At 38.7% G+C, this 14,713-nt stretch overlaps 1 protein-coding gene across 1 annotated transcript; it reads right to left on the reverse strand.

Annotated features, from left to right (window-relative positions):
• Positions 1-87: 87 nt before the first annotated feature.
• tm9sf3 (transmembrane 9 superfamily member 3) lies at positions 88-12,579 on the reverse strand. Its single transcript, XM_084375370.1, has 15 exons — positions 12,382-12,579; positions 11,176-11,371; positions 10,922-11,044; positions 8,614-8,774; positions 8,442-8,519; positions 7,793-7,924; positions 7,341-7,507; positions 6,789-6,883; positions 6,538-6,668; positions 5,564-5,703; positions 4,253-4,321; positions 4,019-4,165; positions 3,075-3,158; positions 2,880-2,956; positions 88-1,716 (listed from the first exon to the last, which is right to left on the reverse strand). Exons 1-15 carry the CDS (start codon positions 12,472-12,474, stop codon positions 1,649-1,651), a joined length of 1,761 nt encoding a protein of 586 aa, XP_084231496.1. The 5' UTR covers positions 12,475-12,579; the 3' UTR covers positions 88-1,648.
• Positions 12,580-14,713: the final 2,134 nt, after the last annotated feature.

The following is a 14,713-nucleotide window of genomic DNA, read 5'->3' on the forward strand; positions in this document are numbered from 1 at the left end:
CCACATCTACAGTACATCCACATGTATGGGCTTATCTAATAATTAAGTTAAATATTTACCCTCAAAATCAGGACCACACTTAATAACCCCTGTACATAAACATGTTTATTTTCTCTTTTTACAGCAAGTTAATATGCAGGTTCAAAATGTCTAATCAGACATTGGTACACAACATGAGGTGCCAAAATCAACTTCAGTGGGGGAGAACTGGAAATTAGAAAAAAAAAAGGCATTGCCACTTCTCATACAAGTAGGATACATACTGTATTTACACAAAATGGGGGGAAAGCGTTTGAAACACTCCGCAGCACTGTGTGTGGTTATGAAAACATCTAGTTTTTAAGTGTACATAAACTTCACTTTGTACAGTATGTTTGCGGAAACAAAGCAATCGCCTCATTCCATCTGACATTCACAAATGATGTTTCAGGTTAGGCAACAGAAAGAACATGAGGGAAATGGCTTAACCAGAAGATGTAGAGCCTTTTAAAGCTTTAAATAATATATGAAATCAAAATAAGAAGAGCAGGCCTACTGGTCTTCAAAATGTACCTTTTTACATTTTGAATCCGGAAAAAAAAAACAAACAAAAAAAAAAAAACCTGACAGCGCTGACTAAAGTGGAATTTGATGAGCAGATGGTTTGGTGAAAACTTCATGCAATTTCAGGCAAGATGTAACAGCGCCACCAGCCCCATCCCAAGCACCCAAAAAAAAACCAAACAAAACAAAATCTCCTTTTTTGTTTTGTTTTTAACTGAATGATTCATTTAAAAAAAACACCCTGTAGTAAATCTGTACAACGAAAATACATTTGGGATCTACATCTAAAGGTACATTATTAAGGTTATATACACTCCCCCCCAGCCATATATTATCTTTACAAGTAGACTTCATTCAAACCCAAACATTAAGAAAACCCCGACAGAACGGGGAAATGGGATCACATCAAACATCCATTTAAAAATCAGTTCTAACTGTACCTCAACTGTCCCATCAGTCCCTCTGTTCTCGTCTGTACAGTAAACTACAGCAGGACTAAAATCTCTCATCAACTGGATGGATTGCTACTGTAACAGGGAATTAATCGTCAAAATGGGGGAATGATTCTGGAGTGATGACAGCTTTTTTTTTTTATTATATCTTTTCGCAGTGGAAGTAAATCAGAACAGACTGTACGGTGTAGTAACGAGTGACTTCAAGAATACAAAATAGAAATCGGAAACACGGGCACAAACCCAACTCTCCAATATTCTGACACAATAGAACAAAGGCTTTCAATACACTTAGGCCTCTTCACTGAAGAGAGCTACACTATTCCATCGATAAACATTTATGTTCTCTGGTCTCAGGTGGGACTGGGTTGGAAAACAGAAGCAATATCAGCCTTAAACATTTGCCCTCAACGTTTGTTTGAAAGCAACTGATAAAAACAGAACCTTGTGTGTTTGATATCTCTTCCGCACATTTGCTCTTTGAGTTGCGGCGTTGAAACTCATTCAGAAAATGGAAAAACTACATTGTACAAAGTGAGATTCTCACAATCTCTTTGCAAGAAAGAAAAATAATAAAGAATGACTTGTGCCCGCCGTCTTTCAGGATACACGTAGGCAAATCCTTTAATATCCCTGTGTTGCTGCTTTGCTTCTTAGTCAATTTTCACATTTGTGTAGATCTTCCTCACAAAGGCACTTGTTCCCATGTATCCAACGGCACCTGGAACAAATAAACGTGTTCTGTGAGTTTCTCTTAGCAGCTGCAGGAATCACACTCTGCTCTCACTTTTCAGGTCAATTCATCACAGGACAAAATGATTACTGGTGAAGTTATATCAAATAACGCACATCCTGCTTCCACAAAATAACCAGTCAGATATCCAGCAAACCCAGAAGGCACCATTCAGAAGCTAGCTGCAGATTAGAGATGGCTTTAGGGTGGCAGCTTTGACTTATTACTCTTCAAGCTGAAGAATGAGTTGGGCCGGCAGCTGATGAGGAAAAGTATTCAACTGCACTTAAAGCTTAAGTGGAAAAATGTGCAGGCTGCCTGAAAAGACATCAGGCCTCATGCAACAACTACATGTAGGTACAGACTTGTTCCTCTTTCATTTACATTATTTATTATATTTTATATATGTATCATTATATACTTACAGTTTATCATTATTTTACTACAATAAAACTTGATTCTATATCAATATTCTGTTCCTAATCTTATCATCATTATGTTTGGTAATTTACTGAGAGGTGTGAAGGTCGCTGTCCAGAGGAGCGGCCTGTGCAACAATATTTTCTAATTTCTTTGTTTTCCCTGCGACTACTAACGCAACATTTGTTGTGTTTCCATCTGCTGATTTCTGGCCGCAGGACTTGAAACTCTGGAGGTGTGAAATTCTTTTTACTCTTTGGTAACATTTTTTCTGTGAACAAAGCCTTGTTTATGCTCATGAATAAATCTCAATGAACCATCCGTACTAAAACAGGCAGTATTAATCAAGTTGAAATAAGCCTTTTACCACAGATGTGTGCAGTTAGTCTCATCTTGTAGAGGCAGACCACATTGAATAGGGTACGAGGTTTAGGATAAAAAGAATCAAACGCCCTCGTTCTACACTGCACCAAAACCAACCTCTGCATTTAAGCCAATTAGTCACATTGATTGATTCGATCACATTCATTCTGTGACTAAAAGTCTAATTAACTGAGGAAGTTGTGGAAGTATACTCCAGGTCTTTATTACTGCAAATTTGGAGTTTATAAAACCTGAATTCAATGACCATTATTTTCCAAAGTGTTGTGAGTTTCTCTACTTCAGAACAGCCAGAGATATGATATACTGTATACAGAGATTTGATTTAAATGACTAGACAGCGGACTCACCACACATGATTCCTAGGGCAGTGCTGAACACAGCCATGTAGCCAAAGTAGAAGGATGTCTGGAACAGACCGTACATCCTGAAACACAACAGGATAAAACAACGTGAGAAATGGATTGGAGTTTTATGACATTTTATTGCCCATACTGGGACTGTGTTTTATGAGGGTATGTGTTAAATGAGGTATGACGACTTACTTAGTTTTGAAGAAGTAGTAGTAAAAGGAGTACATGTAAACATAAACAGCAGTGGATGCAGCAGAGAGGAAGCTTGTCCATTGCCTAGAAAAAAAGCAGAAAATAAAAGTAACAGTTGGAGATTTAAGGAGCTCACTGAAGGTTTACAACACGTCCTAAATATTCTGAAATGCTGAACACAGGGTTCTTAACAGCGTTGTAAGACTAAAATATAAAAAGCTTCATCATCACTCTTTGTTACTATAAATGTAGTGAAATATAAATGTCTATAGAGCTCCTTGACACCCACAGCAGTCAGTGTATACTGTCACTGTCTATTTTACCAGCTGTTCATATCAACTTTGACTGTATGTTTTGATCATAACTATTTAATTCTCACCAATTTTGATGCTGGGAGACAACAAACAATTATGTCAACATTGATTGTGTAGTTCAGTGATTCCCACAGTGTGGGTTGCAGCCCTATGGTGGGCCATGAAGGTACTGAAGTAGGGTTGCAAAGGTCATTTACAATAAATAAAAGGCTTTTAATTTTCAATTTTGTAATTAAGTTTGAAATATTTATGATTAAATATTTACATTTAAAAAAATTTATCAGAACTGATAAAACAAGGGAGTGATTTTACATGTTATTCTTAATTTATCTGTGTTGAATTCTCTATTTTTAAAAGGTTAATACTTCATCTTAGTCCAAATTTTAAATTCGGCTACATCATTTTAAAGTTTGGGAATGGCTGGTGTAGATGAACCACCAGATTACGTTAAAAATGAGCATTTTTCAAGGAATGTATTTGAAGTCAAGCATATTCACTAACATAACAGATAAAATTAGGCATTTTCCAAACTTTCAAGACTTCGTAGGAACTCTGTGAAAGAGATTATATTCCACCACAAAAGAAGTCAAAAGTCAGCGTCATACAACGGCAAAACATGACTATACTCACCATCTGTAGTCCTCAGCGTTGAGCAGGAAGTACGTACACACGATGGTGACGCACACGGTCACGATGCACAGGATGACCAGGACCAGCATCATGAAGCCGTACACGTAGTAGATTTTGTAGGCCCAAAAAGATGTGAAGATGAAGTACCTGAAGAGTGAGGAAAGATGACTTGTCACCGACTGCCAAGATCCTCTCACCACACCGAAACCCCCCAGTAAAACAGCTCAGACTTACATTTCAATGAAAATGGACCCGAATGGAAGGATTCCTCCGAGGCAGACGATGACAGCTGGCTCCATGAACCTGAGCGCACAACAAACAACATGAGTGTGACTGTACACTGTCAAGGTTCCACATCAAATTTCCTCCTCCAGGGCAAAGATATGTGACTTATTGTGTTCAGAGAAAGAAAAAGGAAAAAACGTAGACACAAGTGGGGAAACTCAAGCAAAGTCTGACATTAGCCTCAAGATACATCTACCATTTGCTGTTGGCTGCTGGCCACAGTGCTTGGCAGAAGGTTGTAAATGGTAATGCACTCATAGCTTATTGCTTTGCCATTTTTCATTCAGTTTGTGCAGACAGCAAAACCATTTTCTACTTCAGACCTGATGTCTAACACTCAGACACCAGCCCTACAACACTAAGCATTCATTTCATGCATTAACTACAACTTCCTCACTGCCCAACCGTCAGTCATTACACTTCCTTCTACAGTCACGAACACACTGTTTGCTATCATGTTTAATCGCCGGCAGTAGTGCAGAGCTGCTTACTTCATCAACACACTTTAACATATCTCATGTATCAAAATAGTTTATCTTATAAAAATCCCCCATTTTTTCATTCATTCATGTGATTACTAATTAAACATTTTTGGATTACTGGTAAAATAAAACCAGCACATTAATTTAGATGCTGGTTGGTTAAATGTATGGTTACTTAGTGGTTACTGACAAGTTTATGTCTATTCTAAATTTTATTAATTTAATTAACCTTCTGACGGTTATTAAAAATGAATTTAAAAAAAGAACAAGAGAAAAGATCACTTGATAATGACAGTAATTGTTTGTCCCAGCACTACTATACAGCATGTGTGAAATATGTTTTCTCTATGACCAATAGTATGTTGTGAACAGTGTACTGACACCACTAGCTGAACTACATTTACACCACGAGATGGTTATCGTCTGTTATCGTCTGTGATCTCATATCGTTGCAACCCTAAGGACGACCAAACATTTTGCTGTAACATTTTATTTTCTCGCAGCAGATCGGAGTCCCTGACACCCTCATTTATTTGTTTTGTTTCTTTTTCTAAGAAGCTCTTAGTGTAGCCTGCTACTTTCAACAAAAATGTAGGGATGGTCTAGCTTAACTACATCCAATGAGAAATAGCTTGACGCTTCACCAACACTGGTTATGACTGACATTTTTGTACCATGTGCACATACAAACTGTCTTGAATTGACTCCAGTGTCACCAAGGCAAATTCCTCAACATCTCGTAAACCCAGAGAAAACGTCTCTGTTGGGTCACACCTACCATTTCTTCTCTGGGATCGGTCGCGGCACAGCATTCACTCGGCAGGGGAAGTTTGGCTGCCCGGACAGATTTCTCCCCAGAATTGTCCCCACAAGGTTCAGTGGCAGGATGACAAAGAAGCAGATACAGCAGACGGCAACCTTTAGGACACAAAAATGATTCATATTGGATTGGGTGATCTGTGTTTACAGCCGACATCAAGGTGTTTTCAGATCCACCATGATTTATCTCTAGTGTCCTCTGACTGTGACCAGGAAAGTTTCATTTAGCTCGAAGACATTTAATAAAGAGGTTTTGGATCTCTTGATTCATACATTTTTATAAATAATGCTCATTGCCTAATCTAGAGGTACGAATTCTCATGCTCATTAAATTAGATGGATAATGAACACATAGCGGCTCATGGTTATGATCAGCTGAAAATCAACTTTGCTTGATGCAGTTACAACATGGTTTAATTTCAAGATGGTTACTTGACACTTATGATTAATCATATGCCGTGCAGACGGACACAGAAAACTTCAGTGGTATGTCGGGCCAACAAACAGCGGTTTGTGATTAACTGAAGAGTTTCCGTGGAAAGCGTTATTGCTTTTCTTTTAAATTACTGTTTAGTTTGGAAACATCGGCACTGTATGCAGAAATAAACTAAACAGACTAGAAAAACTGTGTCCAGTTCTGGGAACCAGTGTCATGTGGAATGTGTTTAATGTGATGTGATCTGTTTTTAATGTTCTTCAGATGAACCAAAGGATAATCTTCTGTCCTGAAATATCGAAATACATTTTCAAGGATTTACACAGTGTGGGACACAGTTTAAACACTTTCTACGCTACTCTCACTACTTCAGCTGTCTATACACTCCACCACTGATTACTCTATAATCATATGAGCACAGGCTCATAGATAAACTCAAGCTGTGGACTCAGATGTTCTTCATAACTCTGTGGTTTTTAGGGAGATGCCAAACCTACCATGGTGCCAAATGGGATTGCTCTGGAGGCGTGGTAGTAGATAGCGATGAAGTTAATGAAGAAGGCCGTCCCACACACCATAGCTGGGATCAAAAAGGCCCCAATGAACATCTGCTTAATCCATCTTCTGCCTGTATTATTCAGACAAATCAGACAGCATAATGTGTGAAATTAAGAATTGCTTTTTCAGAGGAAATATCAATCCATGATTTCATATCCAGGAAGGACAGAATGTGAAGCATTTTTATTACCTCCTTGTTTTGCATACAAGCTTCCCCCAAAGTAGCCATTGACTGGGGAGGTGGCAGCGTACACAAAAATGGCTGTGCTCAGCATAGATCCTCTCCTGCAGAGAAAAATGATATGTATGAGGCCTTGTGAAGTCTCAGTGTCTGTCTTCTTCTTGAAACTGGTATTTCATACTTATGGTGTTTTTTCTACACTCATCAGGGATGCAAAGTTTAAGCAATTTCATTCCAACAAAGTCCAATCCATATTAAGGCTAATAAATGGCTGAAATGTCATAACATCAGGCTTTCAGTGACAAGTTACTTTTGATGTATTTGTGCCCATCTCTGGTGGACAAATAATTGATTGATCATTAACATCCCCAACACTCATGTCTAATCATACATTTTAGCTACATTCTAAGCTCAAAATCAAAGTTTTTCCTATGAACTACATTTTTTGAGAGGAGAATAAAGTATTTGATACAAGATTCATTAGATGTGGAGCTAAACAAACCTAGCAATTTTGCTAACTTGGAAATGGATCCAAAAATACTATATCTGCCAATTACTTACTCTGTGTACAGATCCTCAACCATAGCAACAATGATGACGATGAGGGAGACGGAGAAGATCTGGCAGCCGGAGCCGATGAGCGAGGAGAATATAAGTGGATGGCTCGATGGCCGAAACACGTCACCGTGTACCTGCTTCCAGCCATACTCATCTCCCAGGTCTCTGTCCTGATGGTACAGAGACAAAATGCAAAAATTAGATTGAATTTTGTCATACAGGCTTATTGACAGGTGCACAGGATCAGACAATCTTGGCACGGTCTATTACTTTTATGGACAGTCCAGTACAAGTTCAAACAAAACAAAAGCAGGGGAAAAAAAGACGCACTGAAAGACACAACCTACCATTCACTGAAACTCACTCAAACAAAAATGGATAACCTAAAAATGTATTCTCATATTCAGGAAATACCAATGTGCCAAGACCAAACTGCAGTGTCAAAACACAAGTACCATGTCATCCATTTCCTCCTCTTTGCTGTATCTGGCGTAATCCTTTCTTAGTGTTCTCATCAGAATCATGGATACCAGACCGACCAGGAAAATGACCATCATGAAGGAGTTGAAGATGGAGAACCAGTGAATCTAAAAGAGTAAAATCAACTGTTATTTTAAGTAACCTTGTTATTCAATTGATAACATCAAAACAGAATATAATAAATATCAAAAGCGTCAATAAAACAAGATGTAGTGATGTAGAAACATTTTCAGTAAAACTTGCTGAAACAAACACTCCATTTTTTAAATCCCTGCTCTCAGTGGCCTCAGACTCGCTGCACAAGTCAGGGCATGAAACAAACTTTTTTTACCCACTGGCTGTAGTGGCTTGTGCATTTCAAAATTCAGACTCTTGAATCAGCCTAAGTTCCTCTTAGAAAATGCCTGGCTGGATTCCTGCCACCACGGCAGGAGGAGTGAAAGAGTCAGCCAAAAGTTACCAGGTGGGTCAATTACACTGTTCTACCACAGCACGAGGCTTCACTTGTACCTTCTGAGAGGTAACACACATGTGTGCAGTTGCAAAAAGGCCACCAGCACTCTCAGCCCGCATTATGAAGCAGACAGCCTGGTCTCTGAAAACCAAACACAATATCCAACTCACCCTGTGCTGAAAGAAGGATGGATCGAGATACTTGTCGAATCTGTCCTCGAACTTCACATCCGACTTCTTCCACTTCACCTGTGATAGGAAAGGTGTATATTACATTCTTATATTCACTATAAATTAACACATTTACATGACCCGAGCCCCATGAGATTAATTAAGTACTCACTGAATACGACATTGCGATTCTCGTGTTCGGCACGAGTCTGACTTTGCCTTCACTGGTCAGATTTACATCAACAATTCTGTTGCCATTGAAGCCGATCTCCAGTTTCTTGTACGTCCACAGATAATGATCTTCTCCGTTTTCATCAGCCTCACCAACAATGCCTTTAAAAGAAAATGGACAGCTGCAAACACTGAGCTTTCAAATACTAATAAATAACCTATAAATCAGCTCACAGAATGAATACATTAGTCTACACCTTAAAAAAACATTACAAAAATACATTAGACATTGCTATTTCAATTATTCATCAAACATGTAGCTTCAAAATGTCACAACTGAAATAAATTCAGTAATCATTTCCAAAGGACCTTACAACTGGCAGCATGAAATTTATTTAAATTCACAGTATAAAACATTCAATAATTTGCAATACACCAAATATTTATGTTTACACCATTATCATTCTAAACTGGAGGCTGTTTAACAAACACGCACAAAATGAAAACTCTCAACACAAGTACCTGGTCCTTATACGATTATACATACTTTTTATGAATTAAATGAATTATTTTTACTTTTTATTGTGAGTTGTTTAACAGATCTTAAAGATGAACATTAAGGGTTTCTCTGACTGTGAGGGTTGTGATGCACTGAGAAAAATGAGTGAAGGGATCAAAACTCTTTTTCTTGACCATGTGTCTTTGTGACCATGTCTATATGTTGAGGACAATAACTAATGAGGAAACAGCCTGTACTGTTTGGTCATAATATGGTTAAATAACATTAATAATCAGGGAGCATAAATGCCAATTAAAGGTCACTTTCTACACTGCTTGTTAACTTTGTAACAGCATCATCTGTATTCATCTGTTATATTCAGTGTTTAGGCTTCAACTGTTATCAAAGTTTGTCCCTGCTGGCCACCGCAAACAATCTTACTTTGTGCAAATCAGTTTGAGGTAAAACAGTTCGCCTGAATCAAGTCCCAACTGGCTGCCTGTTAATCTAAATCTGCATATTTACCCTCCTGTTTCACCACTGCATGGCTACATGACAAATGTAATGTTACTATAGAAATGTTTGTTATCCCTTGTGGAAACACGTACTATAGCAGACGTGAGGCCACAATAAAGCAAAATCAGTAATGGGAAGCTCTATTCTGGTGTTTGCCTCTTTAAGGAGTATCACACTGTATATGAAACTATGAAAAATGTTTCATTATTCTTGATAACAAATTAATTTTGCAAGACCATGTTTTTACTAATAGACCAAACTTGGGCAGGTGAGCTGAATCTGATATAAGAAACTGTATTAAGTGGTGCTGTTGTGTGAGAGATTACCTACAGCTGTGCTGTTTCTGAGCTAATAACCTAAACCAAACATGCCATTGCCTCAGCCATGATAAGTGCACCGCTTCAGTTACCACGTTGGCAAACCGGACATGAGGCCAAAGTCTATATTTATTTATTGTCATTAAGTCAAGTATAAAGCATACAGCATGGAGAGTTGTCTTAGTAAATGTCAGTGCCCCACCCACCACCTACAACAGCTGCTAACACAACTGAAGGAGTGGCAGTGTTGTGCAAACTACCACCACATATGAGAGCGTTCATACCAATAGTTTGTTAGAGTGACATCCTCAAGAAGTCAGCCATGGCAGAGGCTCGCAAATATGCTTCTTAGCATTGCACAAGGCTGGAGAATTTAATGATTACATTTGGCATCCAAAAACTTCTCTTTAGTTAATAGTGTAGGATGTTGGCATGTCACTCAGTTCAAGGCTTTATTTGATATAAAGCTTAAGTCATATATTCATACATCTTCTACAGTGCGGAAATTAGTGCATCACAATTACATTTTGGAGTAACTAACATTTCAATTCACAGAAACCTAAGATAGCTGCTAATCAACCACAGCGCTGCACTGTTCAACAGATTCTGATCAGAAAGCATGCTGAATTTTCAATCGCCACACGTACTGACTCGAGTGCCTTTTACTAAGCCATCTGATACACAGGTATGTATATTGTTACAACCCTAGTAGTTTGGCCAAGGATGAATGGACAGTCCCACCTATGAATATGAACTGGTTTGACTTCTCTGATATCAAGATAACCACATTGACACACAAGGTGCCAGCGTCACTGCAAACCTTTGTATGAGGCTTAAGAGCAAATAAGCACAAAAGTAACTAATAACTGAGACAGAATGGAAGACGGACAGAGTCAGAAAATACTAGAGCAATTCTCCAGATCATAGGACAACTCACAACACAGACATGTCTTAAAAGATATATTAGTATCACTTACCCCAGATGGGCAGGTCGTCTATGTACATTTGGTACCAGTAGTGATTCTTTATGGCATAGACAAAGGCATCCCGTTTGGCTTTGTCCAGGTCAATTTCACAGTATGTTGTCTGCATGACTTCGTCTGCACGGATCATAAATACCACATTGTTCTTGTTACATACAGGAAAACAGTGGAGGGGGAATAACAGACCTCTGTGCTCTCATCAGTTTATATGTGCTCAACAGGTGAAAGTCGGTGCAACCGTAAAATACCTTTGAACTTTATGTCCAAGCCGCTGAATTCAAGCTCCACTCCCTGCAGAGCCTCTCCAAGTGTTTCATGGTAATGACTGATGGTCTTCTTGGAGCCCGCACAGAAGGGCAAAGAGAAATACTTGTATGTCTCCTGTCGGTTGTGGTAAGGCCCCACTGTGTTCATCCATAAAACTACCTCCTCCTTATCTGTGTACTGCAAAGGAAAAAACAAGTTATGTTACTGTGAGGTCCCTGAATGCATCACAGGTTCTGCAAGCCCTACTGGTTTGATATACCAGGTATCAGTTGCAGTGACTCATAAATAACTTTCATTGCATGTTCCCCCACACATTCATAACAACAGGTCGATGTATTTGATTTACATAGTACACTTGTACACAAAGATGACTTGTGTAATGTATCGTTATCATCATACGTTTCCCCTGAAACTGATTAGCAACAAGAAAAGTGAGATTTGCATCCAAATTCATGCAAACGCATGAAAATGTAACACACTTATCACTGCGTCAGTGGAAAAACTATAAAAAGTGGTGTATGTTAGCCATGTTTGCTTCAGTTCCACATCTGTTTCCAACAACCTGACAGTCCCCACGCACGGAACAGTCGGCTTGTGTGAAAAAGACACTAACATCGCTCTTATTAACTTGTCAACCAGTTGTAATTAAGGCGTCTGGGAGCAGAAATACCGAGAGGCCCTGACGTTAAACCGGTGTTTCGGCATAATGTAACGCTGCCTGATAAAAAACACTCATCGTCACTTCGTAGAAAATGTGTTTGTAATGATTGCTTCGGGGTTAGCAGCTTTACACGTCTATTGTGCGAGTAGTTTTAATTTTGTTGACCAACTAACTAACGCTAGCTAGTCTAACTTGAGCGCAGTTTCCGCCGGTGCTCAAGGAAAGCTTGTGAAGACCAGTGTGCAAGACGTGCTAACAAGCTAGCAAGCAAGCGTTAGCCGTAAGCACTTAGGCCGATAAGTGGTGACAAGTTAGCTACACAATTCAATGTCTATCTGTTTATTAGCTCACCGAGCATCGATAAATAACACAACAGTCCAAGACATGCACTCCGTCGCGTCTGTAATTGTGTTTTCTTGTATGAAGCTAGCCGTCACAGCTACAGCTAGCTGGTTACACAGAGCACAAACGTCCATTATTTTCAAGGCTCCCCCTTTTCAATCGGCCTCTCAAAACGCTGTCTTACCGTGTGTTCATGTTCATCTGCGTCGACAGGTAATAAAGAGCCCACTATAGCGAGAAAGGCCGCCGCTGCCACTTTCCACCTGGAAGATCCCATTATTGTCGGAGAAAGTATGCAGAACGATTGGGGATGTTAGCTTTGTATGGCTATCCCACCTTCTTCCTGGTTGTATGACAGAGGCAATTTTTAGGGATGCTCTCGTACGCATATGGCGTAAGCGCTTCACGAAAACCCATCGCACGCACGCCGGATTGGCCGAATTGAGTCACGTGGTTCACGGAGTCCAATCAGCGCGGAAAGCGATGGATCAAACGGTGATTAAAGCAACTCTGTCGGCGCATCGTCCGCAACCTTCAGCCACGTCATCCGACTGCCAAGACTGGAGCTTCAGCTCACCTTTGACAGAGCTGGTGCATGAAACATGATCCACGTACACCACAAACAGGTCTATTCACTGTGTGATGAGGCCTTCTACTTGGACACAAACTGTCTGAACAATATGTCACTTTTCATGCATTGATGTGCAGTTTAAAGCAGTCACACAACACCCTCGACCTCTCATTTAATCTGCTGTGATTGTTTTTTATGTTCACACTTCTCTGAGGATAGTGCAGTTAACTTTATACAACAGGTTATGATCTTTATAAAGAATATTAAAAACATAAGATACACCTCTCCCATTGCCAAAAAAAATAAATATGAAGGCTACAGTTTGTAAGCAATAAATAAAGTTGGTGACATTTCACTCATCAGAACCACAACAGCCACGTATAATAAAGGGCCATGTTTGTTTTAGACAATGCTCCATCTACAGCAGCAGCTCAAAGGAACTCCAGTGTTATTTCTCTTTCAAGCAGTGGTGGGAGAGTATTCAGATACTTTATTAAAAGTACCACACTGTGAAAATACTCCACGACAAGTAAAACTTCTGCACTCAATATCTTAAGTAAGAATATGTCAGTATGAGGAAAAATGGTTACCTCTGCTTTGTAGTCTATGTAGTCTTGGAGAAGAAATTCAAACTCAGAATTTCAATATTTATAATATCTCTGAGGCAATAATACAAACTCAGAAATATTTATTTTTTCCATAAGTGAATAAACAAGCTGTTCTCAGAGGAAAATAAGGACCCCAGAACACTGTTTGAAGCTAGAAAGGCGGCAGGGTCCACCACATATAAACAAAGTTAAACAGGATAAAACTGTGTTGTCCTTTAAGGTTAGTGTGTTTATTCAGTCATGGAAATGAAGAGAGATTATTTAGTTTGTTTAGCCGTTAAAAAAAAATCAGTCGATGAAGATCTTTCTCTTCCGATTAAAATTTCTTCCCCAAAACTACATAGTGCACCTTTAATGTGCATGATGCGTGTTACTGCTGTGGTTGTGTAAGGCTGCTCTAAATTTAAAACCACTTGATATACTGTTGGGGACTTTAATCTACAACAATGCATCATATTCTGTTTGTACATTTACCCATTTTCTGTCTGCAGCATCACTGTCCTGTGAGAACCACTCATCATGAGCTCACAAAAACAACCGTTTTCAGTAGGGTGACAATTCAAGAAGTAGGATTATTTCTCCACCCATAACAGGACAAAAAAAAATTTAATACATTAAAAATGATTAAATTTGTATATACAATACCAACTGGACACTGCTGCTGGACAGGAAGGGTGTGAAGAAGGAACTAGTGATTTCCAGATGTTGCTGTTCTGGAAACTCTTTCTTGGGCACATTTTGTATGTGGAAGGTGAACAGTGTATACAGTATAAAGTGGTATTTTACTTTATTTTTCTATTACTCTTCTTTGTATTTCTATTTTGTCTTGTTTCATTTTTAAATCTATTACTCAATCACTGCTCTAAGCTGCTGTATCAAATGAATTTCTCTGGTGAGAGATCAATAAACTCTTATGTTATCTTATCTTAACTGTCAGTCAAATGCAGTGGAGTAAAAAGTACAGTATTTACTTCTGAGATGTCGTGTTAATGTACCTTGATATTGTACAGTATTTGTATTATATAATTGTACAACACAAAGACAGATACCGCTTTATGGGTTAACACATGCTCCTGAGTTTTAAAAATGCAAAAATTGTGGTCTATAACTGAATTTGAAATTCTGATGGGATCTGAATCTACCAAAGACCAAAAATCAATATGACATCAGTTTAAAGTGTATAAATCTACAGATGTGTATCAGTACAAAATGAAGTTGGAAGGCCTTGTTGAAAGGTGAATCGTCTGTTATTCATTAAATTTAATATGCAGTGAAACAGTGCAAAGAAAGCTTCTATAATAGTCTATTATCTTGTACAGAAGGGACTTGGTTCAATA

This window comes from Pagrus pagrus, assembly GCF_965226575.1.
Source record: "Pagrus pagrus genome assembly, chromosome: 15".
Lineage (NCBI taxonomy): Eukaryota > Metazoa > Chordata > Actinopteri > Spariformes > Sparidae > Pagrus > Pagrus pagrus.

Coding starts and splice junctions, on each gene's coding strand:
- tm9sf3 (XM_084375370.1), bottom strand. CDS start 12,474: ATGGGATCTTCCAGGTGGAAAGTGGCAGCGGCGGCCTTTCTCGCTATA. Junction 8,520..8,613: donor GAATCGCAATGTCGTATTCA/GTGAGTACTTAA, acceptor TTCCTATCACAG/GTGAAGTGGAAGAAGTCGGA. Junction 1,717..2,879: donor TGCCCTAGGAATCATGTGTG/GTGAGTCCGCTG, acceptor TATTTGTTCCAG/GTGCCGTTGGATACATGGGA.